This window comes from Eurosta solidaginis, chromosome 2 (assembly GCF_040869045.1).
Source record: "Eurosta solidaginis isolate ZX-2024a chromosome 2, ASM4086904v1, whole genome shotgun sequence".
Lineage (NCBI taxonomy): Eukaryota > Metazoa > Arthropoda > Insecta > Diptera > Tephritidae > Eurosta > Eurosta solidaginis.
Window position 1 is genome coordinate 168019408 of NC_090320.1, and position 18227 is coordinate 168037634.

The following is an 18227-nucleotide window of genomic DNA, read 5'->3' on the forward strand; positions in this document are numbered from 1 at the left end:
ATGAAAGTGCTTTTTTCAGTGACGATGAAGTCGGCGTTACGCTCAAGCGAAATAAGTATGTGTAGCGCAACCCTGCAGGTTGCCAGCGCAACATATAGCTTCTCCAAACCCAATTGTCAACCTCACCTATCCGCGGCGAATCCTGTTTCACTAACAGACGAGGCTCTGGCGACCCTAAGCTCCTTATGGAACTTGGGTTGGGGAGGGAGGGGATGGCCTGAAGGTTTAATGTGGCCACATAAATCGTTCCCGAGATGGTCGGGCCAGCACCTTAATGGTGCTGTGGTACCGGAGCGTACCGGATCTGTATCCGGCAAAGGACCATCACATCGATAACACTCTCCAAAGCCTTCGGGGAGCAACCTTATCGCTACAACAACAACAACAACAACAAGTATGGGCAGGTGGTCGGATGCCAATTTTACCATCGGCTGCCAGTTGACGCAGTTTACGAGTTCTGCGCTCACGATTGAGATATCTGGCGAGCTGTGACAGCTTCCTACCATACGTGTGGGGGCGTCTCCGTTTATTGTGCAGAACGTCGTTTCTTCTATTTGATCCGCCAACATCTCACCTGTCCGCCCGCAAGTTTGAATGCCATAGATCATGATGGGCATTGAAATCGCCTAAGATAATGCGATTGTTGCCAGTGAGTAAGGCCCTGATATTAGGGCGGTATCCACTGGGGCAACAGGTGGCAGGAGGGATGTAGATGTTGATGATTTCTAGGTTTGCATCGCCTGACCGGAGAGATAGGCCTTGACGTTCTAAGACATTGTCCCTGCGGTCGATGCCAGGATCAAATATACAATATTGCACAGAGTGGTGTATGATAAACGCGAGACCGCCTCCATTTCCGCTCTCGCGGTCTTTCCTGTGGACGTTATACCCAGAGCAGGTCTGCAATGCAGATCTTGCTGTGAGTTTAGTCTCTTGAATCGCAGCAATGCGGATGTTGTGCCGCTTCATGAAATCGACTATCTCCGTAATCTTCCCAGTTAGTCCATTACAGTTTAACTGCAGATTTCTGAAGTGCATAAGGGGAGACGTCGCCACTCTGGGGGTAAGTGACGGGTGACTACGCCTGGGTTGGGGAAGGCAGGACGCAATTGCTGATGTGGCCCTAGGACTGGGCGTCCTTGGGCAAGCAATGGGGTACCCGGATGATTTGGGTTTGCGACCTGGCAACATGGCGCGATGAAACCCGTCGGGGGGTTGCCGTCGCGGAGACCAGAACATCTAGGGAAGTGGCACCACCCAAGGTAGGAGCTGCATTGGGCGGATGTCGCAAACATATATATTGTGCTGGTAAACGGTGCAAACGGAGGTAGGGACTAAGAGTCTGTTTCCCTGACCTACACGATTGCTGCCGGATTGCTTCCGACTCTACTACGAAGATTGTAGTATGAGTGGTTGCAGCTGGTTGAGTTGTTGGCGCCGTGGGGCGCGAGCAGCAGCGGGTACTTGTTGTGGCTTGCTGAGCAGCGAGACTGCTGGAAGGTAGTGTGGGGGGGGGGGGGGGGGGGGCGCTTAGACGTAGACTACGGGACGCCCTTGGGCGTGAACAGCAAGGAGCCACCAAAGATTTATAAAAGTTACGTGGCGTCGGGTTTTGGGATCAAGCCCAGAACAACCTGTCCGATGCAACAATCCCTTGCACGAGACACACTGAACAGAGTATGACCGTCCTAAAAAGATTCTTTTCCGGCAGATGCAGCAAAACCATTTCTCAGGACCGGGGTCAGGAGACGGACCCGGATTGGATTCGATGCCTTCCCGGAGTAAGATAATATGGAGCAGTCCTGCTGCAAGGAGCTGCTAGGAGGATGACAATTTGTGGGAGGGACGAAACAAATTAGATGGGGTCACATTGAAATGACAGTCCTTGGTCGGGAAAAATCCCGAGTCGTTCCGGTACATAGAACCGACTGCCTTGGGAGGCGTCATGGATTCCATGATGGACAGTGGTAACTTTTACAAAGACATAATAAATGAGTCCCTCAATAATGGCATTGTTCCAAACTGCTGGAAAGTTTCAATAGTACCTGTTGAAAAAGTAAAAAATACAGTGAAACCGGAGGAGCTACGGCCAATCAATACGTTACCCTCAGATGAGAAAATTATGGAAATAGTGGTGAATAATCAATTGGTGGCATACCTAGAAAAGCACAAAGTTATTATACCAGAACAGTCTGGATTCAGGAAGAGGCATTCTTGTGAAACAGCACTTAACATGGTTATTGCAGAATGAAAAGAGGATATATCAGATAACTAACTAACTAACTTGCACCGATACTATTTACATTGTACATAAATGATATAAAAAATGCTTAAAATATTGCAATATACGTCTATTTGCGGATGATGCACTGCTCACCATCAGTGAGAAATATGCCGACTGTGCAATGCAGAAAGCACAAGAAGATCTTGACTGTCTATACAACTGGTTGTGCCTTAAAAAATTGAAGTTAAATATAGATAAGACTAAGTTCATGGTATTTTGCAAAAACCAGAACATTATACGTAATAACGATTTAAACAATATAACCCTGAAGATAAAAAACAACTTAATTCAAAGAGTAAATGAAATGAAGTACTTAGGAGTTTTAATTGATGAAAACCTGAGTTTTGGAGAACATATAAATTATCTTGAAAGAAAAATTGCGCAGAAAATAGGATTCATGTACAGAACGTGTAAATATATTAATTAGTCCACGTCATAAAATAATGGTGTATCGTTCAATTATTGAGCCGCACTTTATATACTGTCCTACAATTCTTCTAATAGCGAGTGATTTGCAAATTAAAAGACTACAAATACAACAAAACAAGGCAATGCGATTTATATTAAAATGTCTTCCAAGAACATCAAAAACTATAATGCTGAATCGGTTAAACTGGCTTAGTATAAAACAGTCAATAAGTTACTTCACTTTGAAATTTATACATCATGTAAGATTAGGAATGCTACCGAGTTACCTGAGCAATAAAATATTATATAATCACGAGATCCATAGTTATGGAACTAGATACTGCAATAATATAAGACTGCATAGAGTAAGAACAGAGTTCGCAAAGAAGACTTTAGAATACACAGGGTACAAAATGTACAATGAACTACCTACTGAGATAAAAGATTGTGAAAATATTAATAAGTTTAAAGTAAAATTATTTTTATATTGTAACACTTAATATTTAATGAATGTTTACTTAACATCAACTAGGTCTTAAAGACCGTAATAAATAAATATAATAATAATAATAAATATTTGAAACCCTCTTTTCCTAGGCTTTTAACCATCTTTACCAGAAGAAGGGTCATACCAGCCCTGAGAGCAATAACAATAGATGGCGTGACACTATAATATGGAACCGCTGTAAAATAATTGGGGGTCACCTTGGACACCAAGGTCCTATGGAAACAACACTTCGACTCCATGAAAAGTAGGGCAACCAGGTCCATCATTGTATGCAAACGTCTAGCAGGCAAATCATGGGGCTGTAGCCCACATGTGCTAAGATGGATGTACACCATGATAGTAAAACCTATGGTAACGTATGGCTCGATAGCCTGGGCATCGAGAACAACTCGGGCGACGACGAGGTAAGCACTGTCAAAACTTCAGCGACTGGCATGTGTGTGCATCAAGGGAGCTTTGCGCACATGCCCAACAAGAGCGCTGGAAGCTATCCTCGATCTAACACCGCTGCATATATCGATAGAGCAGTCAGTCAAGCGAACCCTCCTGAATATCGTCGAGGGCTCGGACAAAGGTAAAGTCATATCGTCCCGGAACAAAGAGGAATTGAGACAGAAGATCACACTCCCTCAACTCATGAGGTATAATATCCTCAGGCAGATAGTGTATGAAAAAAGATATAAAGTGGAACTGGGAGACAAGGGTACATGGGAGGAAAGCAGAATTGAGAGCATTCATCAGCTAAATAGGATAGTATGGTATACCGAATGTTCGAAGACGCCAAAGGGGATTGGATCAGAAGTCGTGGGACCCAGAACCAAGATTCAATACACCTGGGAGCATACCCGAGCATTTTTCAAGCGGAAGTATTCGCCATAAGGTGCGCTGACCTGAACCTTCAGCGCAAATACTCCAATGAAACAATTGCCATACTCAGTGACGGTCAGGCCGCACTCAATGCAATCGCGGCCTTTGAAATAAAATCAGCACTGGTCCATGAGTGCGCTGAAAAGCTAAATCAACTAGGAGCACACAACGAACTAAAGCTGACCTGGGTTCCCGGCCTCAGGGGAGTTGAGGGTAATGAGCAGGTGGACAGCCTTGCCAAGGGCAGCAACGACACGACCTATTGGTCCCGAGCCGTTCCTGTCAGTAGGTACGCAGGAAATTAGGGGGCATCTATTAGTAGAAGAAAGGGAAAAGAGGGAAGAGCACTGGCGCAATATGCCAGTCCTGAGAGAATATACATATGTTACTATTAGGGAGTTACAGCCAACTCGATATAGGGCATTAATAGGCAAAGATAACCTAAGAATCCTAACAGCTATTCTTACAGGACACTGTACGCTGAACAGTCACATGCAACGCAATCTCAGGACGGTTTATGGGCTCACCATAGCCAGAGCATTCTCACATCAAAGCTATCTAGCCAGGTGAACTGTTGGGTTCATCAGGATGTCTGCCTGAATGAGGTGCTGTGAAGCAGCTGAGGGCACAATAGACCAATGGACGCAGTGCGATCCTCAATTAATTATCTGTCTATCTATCTATCAGCATGTCTACGCCGTCTGGGCCCACTGCTTTGGATGGTTTAGCATGACCGATGGCATCCTCAACCTCTTTGGCGGTGATGGTAATTGGGGACGCGCTGAATTTATGTTTATGTACGCATCTGTTGGCCCTCCGTCTAACTTTGTCAACCGTAGAATGCATTATATATTGTTGGCAGAAGGCGCTCGCTCATTTTTTTGGCATCCAACAGCACTTTATATCCAAAGGCGATGGAAATTTTTCATTGTGCTTAGACGGATTGGATAGGGACTTTACGGTGGACCAAAGCTTACCTTCACCGGCAGAGCGGTTACAACGAATTTCGGGAATTCTACCGCTGATATTAGATCGGTAATGTGGTCAAATAAATCGTTCGCGATATGTTCGGGCTACCCAGAGTTAAACCAACCCCATCAGACTGGCAACTAGCCAACTCCCTCTTTTGTGAGGCCAGAGTCAGATGGGCAGTGGAATCTTTTGAGAAATACAAATCTCCGGGGGTGGATGGCATCTACCCGGCGCTAATGCAGCAAGGGACACAGATCATCCCACATCTCGCCAGAATCATGAGAGATAGCCTGGCACTGGGATATATACCCATGATGTGGAGAAGAGCAAGAGTGGTATTTATACCAAAAGTAGGTAAAAAGGACTATTCACAAGCAAAGTCCTTCAGACCAATAAGTCTAACCTCCTTTGTCTTGAAGGCAATGGAAAAGATAATAGACCAAGAAATCAGGTCGACCGCCCTCAAGAGCTGGCCCTTACATTATAGCCAGCATGCCTACAGAGCGGGTAGGTCCACGGACACAGCTCTCGTTAGAGTGCCACTACATAAAGATCAGCATGCATACAGAACAGGCAGGTCGACAGAAACTGCACTGTATCAGCTGTCCACAGAAATCCAAAGTGCGCTCGAGTGCGGGGAGATAACTCTATGCGCATTTTTGGACATAGAGGGGGCTTTCGACAACACGACACACGAAAGTGTGAATCGGGTACTCGAGAGAAGAGAGATACAGCGTCCAATCCGTATGTGGATAAACGCCTTATTGCGCACGAGGATTGCCGAAACCTCAAGTGGAGACGGTACAGTAGAGATGAAACTTCTACAGAGGCTCTCAGACAACGGAATCCGATGTCAGGGGTACGCGGATGATATTGTTATCATTGTAAGGGGCAAATTTGAGAGCACCCTTTGCGACATAATGCAAAGGGCATTGAGGTTAACGAAAGAATGGTGTACTGAGGTAGGGCTAAGCATCAACCCTAACAAGACATCCATTGTGCCCTTTACCAGGAAAAGGAAACTGGAAGGGATTAGGCAAATCACAATGAATGGAGTACAGATGGAGTACACGTCTGAGGTGAAATACTTGGGAGTCACGTTTGACTCTAAGCTCTTATGGAAGAAACACGTCGACAACACCATATCAAAGGCTACAAGAGCAATAATGGTGTGCAGACGTATTGCAGGAAGATCCTGGGGATGCAGCCCAAAGATCCTAAGATGGATGTACACTATGATAGTGAGACCTATCATAGTGTACGGAGCAGTTGCGTGGGCATCAAGAACAACCATGGTGACCGTACAAAAATCGCTCACGAAGCTTCAACGCTTAGCGTGTGTCTGCATTACGGGAGCCATGCGAACATGCCCGACGGCAGCAATAGAAGTGCTGCTTGAGTTAACGCCTCTACATATAATAATTGAGCAGGCAGCCAGGAGTACTTTAGTAAACATAGCTAAAGAGGGATGTGGAAGAGGCAAAGTGATACAGTCATGGAGCATGGCGAAGCTGCAGGAGCAGATTCCACTTATCCAACTTCCCAGAGATACGAGGAAGATAATTAAGTTTGAGAAGCGCTTCAAAATAGAGATGGGGAACAAATGTACGTGGGACACCTCCAGGATTGAAGCGCTTCACCAGGAACACACTATAATATGGTACACCGATGGCTCGAAGACACCGTAGGGCATAGGAGCGGGGATCTTCGGGCCCCGAACCAAAATATCCCTACCACTCGGAAAATATCCGAGCATCTTCCAGGCCGAAGTTGTTGCCATAAGCCGGTGTGCAGAGATAAATTTACAGCGGGGATATACCAACGAGAAAATCGTTATACTCAGCGACAGTCAGGCTGCACTCAAGGCATTAGCTTCGGTTGAGATCAAATCATCAACAGTCCTTGAGTGCGTGGAGAGGTTAAACAATCTAGGAGTCAACAACACCATCCGTCTGGCATGGGTACCTGGACACAGAGGAGTGGATGGTAACGAGCGAGCCGACGAGCTTGCCTAGTTGGCAGCGGCCGGAAAGCCAATAGGACCCGAGCCTATGGTGCCAATAGGGTCACATACAATAAGGGAGGACTTTATACAAAAGGAGGCGTGCCTCAGAGAACAACACTGGCGCGAGAGTCCAGGACTTCGGCAGGCAAAGGCACTAATAGGAGGGTACAACTCGAAGCGATATAAGGCTATGATTAACCTCCCAAAAAGTAGCCTTAGGATTGTAACAGGTATACTCACAGGTCACTGTAGGCTAAAGAGCATATCAGCTAGTAGCCTCTGTCGCTTCTGTGATGTCGAAGATGAGTCTGCAGAACACATCCTGAAGGAATGTGAAGCAGTCGCGAGACGAAGACTTAGAATCCTAGGATCATCCAAACTAGGAAATAGTCACATACACTCTCTGAAGCCGGGAACCATTCTGGATTTTCTCAGAGAACTCGGCTTGGATGAAGTGTTGTAAAGAGAATTGAGGGCACAATAGACCAATAGGTCGCAGTGCTTAACCTCACAACATCTATCTATCTACCAGTTAACATCTGAAATACAGAGGGCGTTCGAAACAGGGGAAACAGTGCTTTGCGCTTTCCTTGATATCGAGGGTGCCTTTGACAACACATCTCACGAAAGCGTAAACATAGCACTGCAGAGAAGAGGAGTTCAGTTGCCTATCCAGAGATGGATTGACAGTCTACTCCGTACAAGAATCGCTGAAGCTCAAGTAGGCAGCAGCGCAGTTAAGGTTATTACCACGAGAGGGTGCCCCCAGGGAGGTGTCCTGTCACCCCTTTTGTGGAGCCTAGTAGTGGATGAACTCCTGCAAAGCCTATCAGACAGTGGCATAAGATGCCAAGGATATGCTGACGACATCGTCATAATTGCGAGGGGTAAATTCGAGAGTACGCTCTGTGACATAATACAAAGAGCATTGAACATTACAAGGGAGTGGTGCGCCAATGTGGGTCTTAACATCAACCCATCTAAGACAACCATCATCCCCTTCACCAGAAGAAGGGTCCTACCAGCCCTGAGAGCAATAACATAAGATGGCGTGGAACTAGAATATGGAACCGCAGTGAAATACTTGAGGATCATTTTTGACACCAAGCTCTTATGGAAACAACACTTCGACTCCATGAAGACTAGGGCCATGAGGTCCATCATGGTATGCAAACGTCTAGCAGGCAAATCATGGGGCTGTAGCCCACACGTGCTAAGATGGATGTTTACCATGATAGTAAAACCTATGATAACATATGGCTCAATAGCCTGGGCATCGAGAACAACTCGGGCGACGACGAGGCAAGCACTGTCAAAACTTCAGCGATTGGCATGTGTGTGCATCACGGGAGCTATGCGCACATACCCCACAACAGCGCTGGAGGCTATCCTCGATCTGACCCCGCTGCATATATCGATAGAGCAATCAGCCAAGCGAGCCCTCCTTAATATCGTTAAGGAGGGCTCGGGCAAAGGTAAAGTCATATCGTCCCGGAACATAGAGGAATTGAGAGAGAAGATCCCAATCTCTCAACTCCCGAGGGATGATATCCTCAGGCACATAGTATATGAGAAAAGATATACAAGGGTACGTGGGAAGAAAGCAGAATTGAGAGCATTCAGCAGCTAAACAGTATAGTATGGTATACCGATGGCTCGAAGACTCCAGAGGGGATTGGATCTGGAGTCTTTGGACCCAGAGCCAAAATATCAATACCCCTGGGAGCATACCCGAGCATTTTTCAAGCGGAGGTATTTGCCATAAGCCAGTGCGCGGACCTGAACCTTCAGCGAAAATACTCCAATGAGAAAATTGCCATACTCAGTGACAGCCAGGCCGCCCTCAAGGCCATCTCAGCATTTGAAATAAAATCAGCGCTAGTCCTTGAGTGTGTGGAAAAGCTGAACCAACTAGGAGCACACAATGAATTACTGTTGGCCTGGGTTCCAGGCCACAGGGGTCGAGGGAAACGAGCAGGCGGACAGCCTGGCCAGAGAGGCAGCAACGATACGACCTATTGGTCCTGAGCCGTTCCTGCCAGTAGGCCCGCAGGAAATTAGGGGGCATCTATTGGCAGAAGAAAAGGAAAAGAGGGAAGAACACTGGCGTAATATGCCAGGCCTAAGACAATCTAAGCTACTGTTAGGGGGTTATTGCACAACTCGATACAGGGCATTTATAGGCCTCTCGAAAAATATCAAAAGAACTCTAACAGCAATTCTTACAGGACACTGTAGACTGAACAGCCAGATGCAAAAGCTGGGTATAATATCAAACAACACTTGCCGATTTTGTGACAGATCAGCGAAGACGGCGGACCATATCCTCCTGGAGTGCGATGCAATCTCAAGACGTAGAGCTAAGTTTATGGGCTCACCATGGCCAGAGCATACTCACATCAAATCCCTCAAGCCAGGTGAACTGCTAGGGTTCATCAGAGATGTCGGCTTGGATGAGGTGTTGTGAAGCAGATGAGGGCACAATAGACCAATGGTCGCAGTGCGATCCTCAATTAATTATCTATCTATCTATCTATCTATCTATGTTCGGGCTAGTATCTTAATGGTGCTTTGTCACCGGACCATCAACATCGATAACACTTCCCAAAGCTACGGGGTGGTTTATCTTTAATAAAACAACACCAACAACAACCAATACAGGAAGGTATTCTACTATGTATGTATGTATATGTTTATTAAGTCTATGAACGAAAAGAATCTTACAGACTAGATACAAATGAATAGAAAGATATAAAAACTATATAGTCAAACTTATATATTAATTACCGTGTAAATAATAAAAAAGAAAAAAGATAACAATGAGATGAATAAATAATAAAAATAAATTACAGCCACAAATCCAGAGAAGACTTGAACGTACTTCTCGACAAAGAGAAATCAAGAAGGAAACTCCCTGAGAGTCTATTAAATACGGTAAGTGCGCGGAAAATCGGGTCAAACATGCAATAGTTAGCTCTACCGACACGCAAGTAAAAGGGCAAGAAAGTACGAAGACACCTATTAGGTACATTAAAATTAACTTTAGCTAGAAGAGCTGAACAATCCAAAGAGCCAGTGATGAGATCATAAACAAACATTTCAAGAGACTGGAGATTGATAAGCATGCATCGCGAGTAATAGGATGGGGTTGGATCGTCAAAGTTAACAGAATTTAAGCAAAATCTAATGAATTTTCTTTGAACCCTCTCTATTCTGGCAGAGTAGCCACTATAGATGGGATTCCAGACAACTGAGGCGTATTCTAATTTTGAGCGAACTAAAGAGATAAAAAGTGCCTTCCTGGTATAGGGTTCCTTGAAGTCTTTTGCATTTCTGCGAAGGAAGGCAAGGTTTCTGCAAGCCTTCGGAAGGACATAACAGATATGACTAACGAAGGAGAACGAGGTGTCGAAGACAACACCTAGATCAATAACTTCTCTGACAGAAGCCAGTGGAACACCTGAAATACCGTAGGGCGTGGTATGCAGGGTAGACGACTTGGAAAAAGACATTTGAAAACATTTTTTGACATTTAAGTAGAGACTATTGGCATTACACCAAGCAACAAGATTATTTAGATCATTTTGTAGGAGCACTGCATCTGGCGGGCCATTAATTCTACGAAAAATCTTAAGATCGTCTGCATATAAAAGGAAATCAGACGAATTAAAGTAGGAACCAATGTCATTAATAAAGAGCACAAATAAAAGAGGACCAAGAATGCTACCCTGAGGTACCCCGGATGTTGCCAAGAAGGGTTGGGACTTACAGTCTTCAATTTCGACGCACAAGGACCTATTCGACAAATAAGATTTTAACCATGATAGGAAAACAGAGTGAAATACAATGGATTCCAGTTTAAATAATAAGATTTTATGCGATACTTTATCGATCCCAACTTATTTCGGTTCGTCCAGCAAATTTTTCGGTTTTTGACAGAACTTCTCCCGATGGTTTTGAACTTGTTCTAGAAGTTTTGAGCTAAAGTAAAAAGTTACCAAAAGTAAACAAACTCACCTGTTTAAGTTGCATGTCATTACACGACAATTACACTTGACTGGGATTTAAATATTAGACTTGAGAAGTGTTAATGAGTACTATTATTTTTATATCATTCAAATATATTTTGCTCGAACCAGTTCAAGAAAAAGCAAAAAAGTAGTCTACTTGTCGATACCCTTTTGTTTTATGCACTTTAATTTAATTTTCCGCTTTTAATTGTCTTATATGGGAAATATTATGATATTCAAATTGGAATTTAAGGTATTGTTATTTAGAACAGCACTAAGCAGAAGTTACTTTCCAACTTCCTGCTTATTTTCACATTTACATCAGCTTAATTGCAAGCACGTAGGTATGTCATTTCGAAATTGTTTGCAAAAAGTATATATAAACTATATTGATTGTTAAAACAAGGTATTTGTTTGATGTTTTTACATAGACAACGTTTAGTTTATGTTTCCACTTTTTCCGTCAGATGTAAACGAATACCTATCCACCACTTATTTACGACTGGCTTTCGTAGGGAGTTTTCTATACTAAATTCATGAATTTTCCCTATTCAGTTAGTTCATTGTTGAAATGGATAACAAATATGTTCGTTTTTCTTATTTTCCGCTCCATTTTGTCGAAAAAAAATCATATATACAAATTAACAGAAGATACTTTAGAGTACTACAAAAAGTGCCATATACTCGAAATCCACATGAATTTACTTCTATCACATATGCACGACAGAGTTAAAAAGCGAGGAAATGACCGAGTACATTTTTTGGTCGGCGATTTGTATTATATGCGATTTAGGTTGCTCAAAAATCGTACTGTAATGACGCAAATAACTTCTACAAACTGATTTATATATAATCAAAGTATTGAAGATTTAACACAATATTTTGCAAGATATTCGTCTACATAAAATTCGATCACAATAACAACCGCCATTTGCATTTTACTTCCACTCGTATTTGGAAAAAGAAAATTGCATTGGAAGAGATTCCAATGGAAGTTGTCCAATGGAAGGAATATATATTGTTGCCAACGCTCTTTAATTAAGTAATTTAATTTCCCGTCTACTTGGCTCCACATATAAATTAACATTTTGATTCTCTAGTTTAATAGGAGAATTTTTGGACAGAAGTCAAATTGAGGGCCCTCGAGTTGGATTTTATATAAGGTGCCACGATTTTCAAACTTTTGTTGATATGTAGGGGTAGAGGGGTCCTAAAAATCACCAAAATGAAATCTGAAGCTCCAGGAGACTCTTAGTTTATGAAATATAAGCTTTTAAATATCCAAATTTAGTAACTTTGCAACTTAAGTGCTGCACTAAAATTCGGGTCGCACATCTCGATAGCGGTACCAAAAGAGGTGTATTTTCGTCAAAATTCAGAATCCAAAAGCAAAAATTATATTTTTTAACTCGCAATTAAACAAACGAAAACATAGGAAGGTGGTGAATAATGATGCCAGTTCCGCAACAATAACCCTACAAGAGAGGTACTCGTTACCTAATCGATTACTTAATTGTCACCGATAAAGCTGGAGTCATTGGTGCCGTATGTCGTATCGCTGTATCCGTATCCTTAACGTAATCAGCTGTTTATCGTTACGACGGTAAACCAAAACCCAATTGGTTGGCTACGATACGGTTACGACTTTAGCGGCACCAATAATCGATTGCATTGATTCTCATAAGGTTGGTCGAATCAGCTGTTAAAAGGTTACCGATAAAGCACCAAAGTCTCCAGCTTAACTTGGTCACTAATTATCCCCTTAATTACTTCTACATTGTGTAAAATTACTAGCCCGGATCGGAATAAAATACCACAGATGCGGTTATAATGGCATTTAATAGTGAACTGAACTCTTAAGACTAATTACAATTATGTTTGTTTAGTAAAGCAATGTTTAAGTTGTGTTAGGAGAGAGTAAAAAGTAAATGTAAATGAAATGCAATTGTGTTAGTGTTAATCACATATCTCATTCTCTATGATTTTCTACATACATTGATGTTGTGAAAAAAGTGAGTGTACGTGTGACTCGCTTTCACGCTCTTACCTATTGTGTTTTCTACATTCCTTCTCGCTCGATGTTATTTACATTTTGAAATTACTTCTTTAGGTATGTTTTCGTTATCGCTAACCAAAATTGATCTGGTAACCTTGCCGTGCGCGGACGTGTTTTTGATCGCTCTTCGAATTGTTATTTTTTTACTTTGTAAACAAGTTTTATCTTTTATAAATATTCATTAATATAATAGAAACCAGTTTATAAATTTAATTTCGTATTAAATCTTTACACAGTGCAATAAACATAGTGGTTTTTTTGTGCAATTTAAACATTCAGTCTGTGTGTTCATATATCATAGATTTTCACAAAAATTTGTGATAACTGCATACCTTTTTGTTGGTAGCTGCTATTAGCAAGTCATTGTGTGCCCTTTTTGCTTTCTGTTGTGTTCGCTGCTAGGTATACGCTGTCTTGCGATTTGCATCCAGTGCTCCAAAATAACTCTCGCCCATATTTTTTGAACAGCTGGTATACTTATTGTTTCTTTTGCCTATTTTTCTTTTGGGTTTGTTTAACTTTGCAATTATGCTGGATTGCTGTGTCAAGAAGTGCACCAATCAAAGGAAAATTTCCCGTGGTGATACTTATGTTTGTTGTTGGCTCTGTGATAATATGGCTCATGTTTTCTGTGCCGGTTTCTCTCACATAGGTGGTTGGGTGGTTGATCTAATATCCAGCAAAATTGGACTGAACTGGACATGTCATGATTGTCATTCCGTAGAAAATGACATGCGAGCTTTTATGAGGCAAACTCAGAAAGAGTTCAACAACATTTTTATTGGGTTTCGTGACCTTAACGAAAGATTCAAAACGATGGAGGCTCACTTTAAAAAATTGAAAGTGATATCTGAATCCCCAAAACGTAAGAAATGTATGCCCAACAATGACTCCAACTTGTCTTCGAGTCAGGGGCATAGCTGTCGTCCTACGAATGTCCCTTCAACCGCGTTGACTGATACGAACAGGCTTACCAAAGACGTTATGAACAATGCAGCTCAGGAATCTCCACAAGGCTGTGTCGAGACTTCCAGTGAGACGATCTCTGGCAAATTAAACGATGCACGAACCAATAGTGGTACCTTTGCGGCTGTTTGTTCTACGTCACCAATGTTGATTTCGCTGGACTCCCCAATTCATCCTACACCTCCACCGGTATCTTTAGCTCCAACAATAACAGTTACCGATACTGGGGTTGTTGCTGGCGATACAATTGTACCTGAAAAAAATAGTACTCCTTTGACGGGCTCGATAACCAACGCTAGGTCAAGCAATGCGTTTTCTGTCAACTGTTCTATAACGGCCGCACCTTCCCAGCTCTCTGGTGCGCTATCCGCTACTCCTTTGCAGGTGACTGCCGTGCCACCTCGTAGGGCTGTATTTGTGTCCCGATTACACGCCTCGTTTACCGAAAATGACATTGCTTATTACGTTTGCTCTAAACTTGGTGTTGCACCCACTAGTAACATCAATGTGTATAAATTTAACTTTAAATATGAGAGAGACATCTCCTCATTTAAAATATCCCTTTCAGATGAATATTTCGATAAGGTACTTGATTCCTCTTTTTGGCCTAAGCATACTGTGGTTCACTTGTTCACAAGAAAGGCGAGGGCAACCTGTTTTATTACAGCCAAAAAACGGTATGACGAACACAGTAATAACAACACAAAGGTAATTGCTGATCTGTCCCGTCTTCTCATTAATTACCAAAATGTTCGTGTTTTACGATCAAAACTTGTTCCATTCTTCCTTAATTCTTTCAACTTTTCTGCACAAGTTGTTGCTTTTACGGAGACCTGGCTAAAGCCTGATAATTACAATTCTGAGGTTTTTTCAAATAAATATGCTGTTTATCGGCGTGATCGCATCTCTAGAGCGGGAGGTGTCCTTATTGCTGTTGAATCTAACCTATCATCTGAGTTGATTTCGCTGGACAATATCTCTCATATCGAATTCATAGCAGTTAGGCTTTCATTCGGTAGCTATAGCGTAATTGTTTGCTGTTGGTATATACCACCTCGTTCGGATATGCATGTTTATGCTAGTCATAGCTCGGCCATCTGCGATTTGTATTCGCAGTTGTGGATGGCTCGGTGGGTACTGCCCTTACGCAAATACCACCTTTATCCCTTCCAGAAGACCCTCTTCACCCTACGCTAGAGATATCACTTGATATCAGCCTACCCCGTAGGATTCAAGTACAGTCTCGTCCCCGATCTAGATGCTTCTACAAATCGAATTTCATTATGCTCAATGATCTGTCGGCTTCCCATGATTGGTCGGATCTCTATGCTTGCACTGATGTCGATTCGGCTATCTCTATATTTTACAGTACACTTGATGGCTTCTTTGATACCTGCATTCCTACTCGCTATACCCTATGTTCGAATAAGCCCCCTTGGTTTTCAAGGCAACTTATCAGACTTAATAACATTAAATCTAGGCTTTATAAGAGATTCAAGAAATCTGGAGCATCTGCAGACCTCTCTAAATATCTGATAGCTCGTTCTAAATTTCACCGTCTTAATCAGCTTTGTTATAAAAATTACTTGAGTTGTTGTAAAGCCCAATTTTTTATAAATCCAAAAAAGTTTTACAGTTTCGTAAATTCAAAGCGGAAAACTTCTGGGTATCCTTCCTCATTAACCTTTGGAGGTAAAAAAGCTTGCACTGATGACGACGTTGCTGAACTATTTTCTGAGTTCTTTAAGTCCACGTATTCATCCAGTGGTTTTCATTCCGGTCAATATCCCTATCGCTTAGATAGCTCGAGTTACATTAGGAATCCTGCTATTGATGCTAATATTGTTCTTCAGAGTCTTCAATCTTTGAAGCCCACCTTTTCTCCGGGACCGGACGGTGTTCATAGTTGCGTGCTTAGGTACTGCGCCGAAAACATGTATGAACCTATTTTAAAATTATTTGAGCTATCTCTGGGATCTGCGTCATTCCCGGCACTTTGGAAACAGTCTTTTATTATACCCCTGCATAAAAAAGGTAGTAGGTCAAAAGTTGAAAACTGCAGGGGTATTGCTAAACTTTCAGTCATTCCTAAAGTCTATATGTTGATTGGACCAAATTCTTTATGAAAATGTTTGCTGGGTTGGAGCTGTTTTGGTCGATATGTATAAAGAAAAAACCCAAGAGTTTTTACTTTTCTCTTCTATGCATTTCGACGCATCCGCGTCATCATCAGGAAGTCTATTTATTTTCAAACAAACAACATGAAAATACAAAAGTAATCATTATTTTCAATAAACATTACAAATTCAACATTAAAACAATAACTCACAATAATTTGATTAGTTGTACAAACACAATAATATCACAGGACAATCGACACATTCATTTTTCTTATTTTCTATTTTTGTTCTTATCATTTTTTATTATTGCTGTATAAGCGCTATTTGTATTGTCAATGTCTTCTTTAAAATTCATGACATTCGTCATATGTTGTTGGATGCGGAGACTTTCCAGTGTCATCCTCCTTTTGCATCTTCTCTCAACATCTAAAATTTTTGCGTTCCCAAAATCAGCTGTATGGCCATTGTCAGTCAGGTGTTGAGACAGCGCGGTATTTGTTTTTCTGTTTTTTGCGTCCATTTCATGTTCGTGTATTCTCGTTCTCAATGCTCTTTTCGTTGTGCCAATGTAACATTTATTGCAGGCATTGTTGTTGTTACCGTTGCATTGAATTTTATACACTACATTGCATTGTTGTCCCTTGTCTATTTTGTCTTTTGTTTTTGTAAAGAAACGATTAAGTGTATTGTGTGGTTTGTGAGCAAATGTTATGTTGTCTTTTTTCATAATTCTCCTGAGCGATTGATTACTTGTTAGTCCGGGTATATAGGTAACTCCAATATAAGTTTTGTTTGTGTTTGCTTCTGTTTGTCCATTTGATGAATTAGGGTGGTCCATTTCTTGTGTCGTATTAATTATAAAGTCTTTGAACAGATTGTTACCAGTCACCTCCAATATCAATATTCTAGTCTTTTGTCTCCATGCCAACACGGTTTTATTCGTCAAAGGTCAACCACTACAAATTTGCTTGTATTCACCTCTATAGTAATGGAAGGATTTTTAGCGTACAAGCAAACGGATGTCATCTACACGGACTTCAGCAAAGCATTTGATACCGTCAACCATGAGTTGCTTACTCATAAGCTTGATTTACTGGGCTTTCCGTTTCACCTATTAATGTGGCTGAAAAGCTATATTTCTAACCGGACCCAAAAAGTCCTGTTCAAGTGCAATCTGTCGGAATCGTTCGGGGTTTCCTCCGGCGTACCCCAGGGAAGTCATCTCATTAATGACTTGCAATAGACAATATTATATTCCCATACTATAATGTATGCGGATGATGTAAAACTTCGCTCCACTTACTGTCCTACCGATTTGAGTTCCTTGGATCTTCTTCAGGCCGACTTGGACTCGTTCCAATGTTGGTGCACAACAAATTTACTAGTTTTAAATTGTTCTAAATGTAAGCATATGACATTTCACCGAGTGAAGCCAGCATTGAAATCTTATGTAATAGATGGTACGCCTTTGGAGCGTATATCTATTGCAAATGATCTAGGTGTCATTTTTGATCCGAAATTGAATTTTAACATGCACATTTCATCCATAGCCAACAAAGCGTTGGGTTTACATGGATTTGTTAAAAGATGGGCTAAAGAGTTCGATGAATCGTACCTCACTAAGGTTCTTTACACATCGCTGGTTCGTCCAATACTCGAGTATTGCTCATGCGTTTGGTCCCCTGTTTCTCAAAAGCATATAAAGCGTCTTGAGTCAGTTCAAAAGCAATTTTTGATATTTGCATTGCGCGTTCTTAATTGGGACTCAAGTCTCCACCTTCCTCCATACAGAAGTAGACTTCTTCTTATTAACTTACCCACTCTGGAAAATCGGAGAATATTACTGGGGGTATTGTTGATGGCGTATCCTCATTACACTACTCTTAGCACTGCCGGATTCCCATGACATGCTGATTGGAATCTTGTTGCATTCCAACAGGAAGATTGGAATCCACTGCATTCCGAAATCATGTGTTAGGGTCTGCTGCTACGGTCTACGGTTACGGTCCATTTGGGAGCGTATTTGCGCGA

The 18227-nt window shown here is 42.0% G+C and overlaps 1 protein-coding gene across 2 annotated transcripts in view; it reads right to left on the reverse strand.

Moving 5' to 3' along the window:
* Ncoa6 (Nuclear receptor coactivator 6) overlaps positions 1-11991 on the reverse strand; it is a 226427-nt gene extending 214436 nt beyond the window's left edge. For both annotated transcript variants that reach the window (XM_067766382.1, XM_067766381.1), the window contains exon 1: positions 11062-11991. In XM_067766382.1, the coding sequence (XP_067622483.1) occupies positions 11062-11076 (15 nt within the window). In that variant the 5' untranslated portion in view covers positions 11077-11991. The remainder of the gene's footprint in view (positions 1-11061) is intronic.
* Between the last annotated feature and the right edge of the window lie 6236 nt (positions 11992-18227).